The following is a 4,501-nucleotide window of genomic DNA, read 5'->3' on the forward strand; positions in this document are numbered from 1 at the left end:
ACGGAGGGGGGCCTGCCGCAAGATACTGCAGCAGCCTCAGCGGCGTGACTTCAGGGTTCCGAGGGCCAGCACTCACCGAGCTCGCTACCTGCACGACAGCAGCTGAGAGAGAGCACAGGCTGCTGAGAGAAGAGCAGCTTTCACCCCTTACCGACTCCACAACCCTCAATTAATTAGAGAAAAAAGCGATTGTTTAATTTGAGCAGAGAATGTAACATCCAACCAACTGTCCTTGGGGTTTGGCTCCCTCATTACATGATACTTATCTCAAATTTCCTTTCAGCAGTAATTAGAAAAACAAGCAGCGAAACATAAAAATGTCAAGTTAAAGTGCAGTTTTATAAATCAATTCAAAACGCTGATCTTTAAATAATGTACTGTGGATGATCTACTGTACGAGCAATTAAGACAGGCTGCTCTGCAGAGAAGGAGGAGACAACAGTAATAAAAGAGAGCAACAGGAAAATGGGGCTGCAGTGCAGCGTGACACCCTCCAGCCACCGCCTGCCCCGTGCGGCTGCCAGCCAAACCCACGCCATGTAACACACACATGGTTTGCTTTAAATGTCAATTTTTTTCTGAAAATTATCTAGTACTAAAAGTTATTGAGTGAAGTCAGAAAAGAGCAAGCAATGAATCATGCTCGCTCTGAGACCGCAGCCGTAAACCAAACCCCTCCGTGCCGGAGCGCAGGGCGGGTGGGTGACAGCCGCTGCCAGCCCAGGAGCCCTGTGTCTGAGCTTTGCAGGAGCGGTTGTTCCACACATCACCGAAGTACTGATGTCACCAGGTGGAGAAAAGCTCAGGGGTAAAGAGTAGCTTATGTTCAGTCCCCTGCGCACGCTGATCTCAGCTGCAAAACCACAGAGAGGCTGAAACAGGACTCGACTTTTATCCTGTTCATCAAATTTTTTATTGACGTCGACACGTGGCATGTCGAACCCAGAACCTGCCACGCTGGCAGGATAATTTTAGTTGGTAATTATAACAGTACTGGTATTGCGGACACGTTTAAGAGACTGAGTCAGTCTGGCTCACATGAATTAAAAAAACTCCGACGATATCGAAATCAGTCGGTACTGCTGAATGATTTTCCACCACCCAGATGATATATCTCAAAAGTAATCACAAATGTTGAAACAACACCGGGCAGGTTTGGTCTGCATGAGGGTTCTTCACGGCCCTTTGGTGGTGAATATCTAAACATTCACTTCAAAAAGAAAATGAACCATTTCTACTAAAAAACTCTGCGTGACAAGTCCGAGATGGGAAAACAGTAACACTCACCAAGGACCGATCACTGCCAGACAGATGGAGGTCTGCAGAGCAGCCCAGTCCAGCAGAGCAAAGGACATGTCACTGCCAGAAGGCGTTTCAGCACTGGAAAATGAGTGGCAATCAAGGAACGTCCAACTCTGTCCCCGGCTGCCTGAACATGCACCAAAAGGTGCCGCAGAAACACAGAGGCCTGAGCCGGCAGCGGACATGGACCAGCAGGACCCCGGGCGGCGGAAAAGAGGAGGACGCTGGCCTGGGGAGCGCCTCACCACCGCCTTGAGCACAGGTGCTGCTGACACCGGGCACCTGCGATCTGCTGCTGATGGCACCCGGAGGGGGTTCACACCCCGCAGAAGCCACCAGCACAGCAAAGACCTGACAACACGCCCCAGGGCATGGAAGCCGGAGTTCTACCGGTGGCTATGCAGAGGTAGAGAGTCCTTATGCCACAGCCAACACACACCCACAGCGGGGACAGAAATTCAGTAAAAGCAGTTTTTTCAATCTAACAAGTCAAGCTGTAAAAAAGATCCAGCCTCTGGAAATAAAGGACAGGCAAGATGAAAAATAAGGTACATCTATCTATCGCAGCACGAGTGTAATTAACTGCTGCAACTGTGCGGCAATAAACATGTTAGACCATGCGCTGCTGGCAGAGCTGACATTGCCACCAGCCACTTCGGTAGGATGTGAGCTCCACTAGAGCTGGACCTGAACTGGGACTAAATACAGGGGAGAGTCATGCCCTGGGCTTCCATTGCCACCAGCCACTTCGGTAGGATGTGAGCTCCACTAGAGCTGGACCTGAACTGGGACTAAATACAGGGGAGAGTCATGCCCTGGGCTTCCACAGGCTATCGACAGCTGCTACGGTAGTTCCCAGCCCTGCCAGCAGTGAAACTAACCCAATTTTACCCGTCTGGGAGGTTTTGTCCCCAGACAGGGCTCCCAGGGAGCACCGTCGTGAGGCTGAAGAGCACAGCAGATGTCCCTGCTGAGGGCCGAGGCGCTCAGTGCTCACCACGGGAACAGCCTATGGGATCCTGTGGGGACGACTGAAAGGCTCCAGCATGGAGCTGCGCTGGGTGAGCGGGAGCTGCGCTGCGTGAGTGGGCACAGGCTCCGGGCTGGAGCAGGACGAGGGGTCAGCGGGGCCCGGGGCTGGCAGGATCCGTGCAGCCATGCAGGCACCAGTGCTCTCCGTAGGAACTGATGAGGTGGGAGAGGCACCAGCAGCACCCAGCACAGGAAACCAGCCTTATCACTTCTTTTTTTCTTTTTCTCTTACTTCTCTTGGGCTTTACGGTGTTGATTGGGAGAGAAGATCCTGTTTAATGGATTTCAGCTTGCGGGTCAGAGTGATCTCAATCAATAATGAAGTGCTCCACACACTGCCATTCTGTGCCAAAGCAGAGAATCCTAAATAAGGAATTCAACGTGTCACCTCCTCCACCCACCAAAGACACCGAGAGCTGCAGATCTGCAGGTCCCAGGCGCTCTATTATACCCCACCAAGGACTGGTAATTAACAGGCAGTTAAAAACAACTATTTGGAGCTGGGAAGCCTTCTCAAATCTCTGCCTCTGCTTGAGAGAAATAGCTGTGGACAAACTCATAGCATGCGTGTTTTTAACAATTGCCTCTAGACCGACATTCAAAACAAATGTGAAACAGAGCAGGCAGAACAGGTCAGGGTGACCCTAAGAGCTTCAGAAAAAAAGGGGAGGGTGACTATCAGAATTAGCATTAACTTTGTCAGTGTGTCCTGCAGACAGTTACAGTGATGTCTGTCTTCTCTTAAGGAAATTTCACCAGGAAAATGCACTGAAAAATAAGAGCATGGCATTACAAAGCCTGTCTGCTGGCCGTGGACCAGCGAGCTGGGCTGGCTCCTCAGCCCTGTCTCCCGGCTTCAGCAGAGCTACAGGGTTTGGAACAAACTGTGACAAGGATCTTTACCAGTGATACAGGAGCAGCTGCCATTCAGCGAAATAAAATACTGGGGCTGTATCTTTATAAAGAAAAATGCCCCTTTCTGCCTGGAAAAAGTACTCTTGAAATGGGAGTGCTCTATACGAAGAGGCTTTGGTGTGAGGGAGAACCCACTTTACTTGGCTCTTCACGCTGTTTCAGATTAACAGGGTTTTAAATTAAGGAAAAGAATGTTTCCTGAAACTCAAACAGAAGTTGAATGAAATTCCTGGTTTTGGTACCAGAAACTTGCAAATGTTTCCCGAAGCTCATTACAGCCCCACAGCCTCATTTTTTCAGCCTCCCACTGACTATCGACTTGCAGAGTACGCTTGTTATCTGTGGGACCAGCCCAGCTGCCCCAGCCCATGGCAGAGACCCGGGGGACGTTGCCCAGACCGTACCTCCGAGAGTCATCCCGGCTTCGTAGCACTTGCGCAGGCGGCAGGATGGGCAGTTTTTCCTTCGGAACTTGTCGATGGTGCAGTCGTTCCGGCTGGCGCAGAGGTATTTCTGTTTACCTGCAAACATCAGAGGAAACGGCAGGTGGGTGGTGGGTACCTGTCAGAGAGGTGTGCACAAGGGGATCCCAGCGTCACCAGGGTCAGCGGCATCGCTAGAGGAGAGGAGCAGACGTATCAGCGCTGGCTTCCCAGTTCCCCCCGCCGAAGATTTATATGTTTAGAGAGAACAGCACAGCTCTTCCTCTGCTGCTCCGGGAGCGGCTCTTTGCCAGACACACACGCTTTGTACCAGAGCCGGCTGCCCGAAGCACAGCCCCGGTCGTGCCTCAGCAGCCTTCCCCACTGCCCGCCCACGGCCCCACTCCTCGGTACCCGCTCACAGAGGCTTGTAGACCAAGACCTCCAAGGAGAATCACTCTGCAGCCCAGCAGAGGCAGTCAATAAACAGCAATTAAAGAGTAATAAAATACGGATGGTTTGGTTCTCAGTTTTTAAATGTCATACATCTGTCGCTTGGCTTTTCACTATGACGAGCCGTTTTTCTCCCAGAAGACTTCAAAACACAGTCTGACCCTCCTGCCACAGCACTGACCGGCACTTTGCGGAACACAGTCCCCAGACAGTGGCCCTCCCTCCACAGTACTTCATGGGGGTCACTTATTTTTTGTGTCACTGCTCATACTGACTGGGTTTGTCGCCTGCAGGTTCCAGACGCTCGGGCTGGGGAATCGATTGCACGGGGAGCTGCTGCCCCACGAGGGCTGCCGCTGCCGGGCTCAAGCCAAGCT

The 4,501-nt window shown here is 51.7% G+C and overlaps 1 protein-coding gene across 1 annotated transcript in view; it reads right to left on the reverse strand.

Annotated features, from left to right (window-relative positions):
- LOC104489938 (androgen receptor-like) overlaps window positions 1-4,501 on the reverse strand; it is a gene marked incomplete at its 5' end in the record, with an annotated part of 14,257 nt that overhangs the window by 1,400 nt on the left and 8,356 nt on the right. Inside the window, one exon of the mRNA XM_010132158.1 lies at window positions 3,654-3,770. Coding sequence (XP_010130460.1) covers window positions 3,654-3,770 — 117 coding nt within the window. The remainder of the gene's footprint in view (window positions 1-3,653; window positions 3,771-4,501) is intronic.

This window comes from Buceros rhinoceros, unplaced genomic scaffold, assembly GCF_000710305.1.
Source record: "Buceros rhinoceros silvestris isolate BGI_N320 unplaced genomic scaffold, ASM71030v1 scaffold25422, whole genome shotgun sequence".
Taxonomy (NCBI): Eukaryota; Metazoa; Chordata; class Aves; order Bucerotiformes; family Bucerotidae; genus Buceros; species Buceros rhinoceros.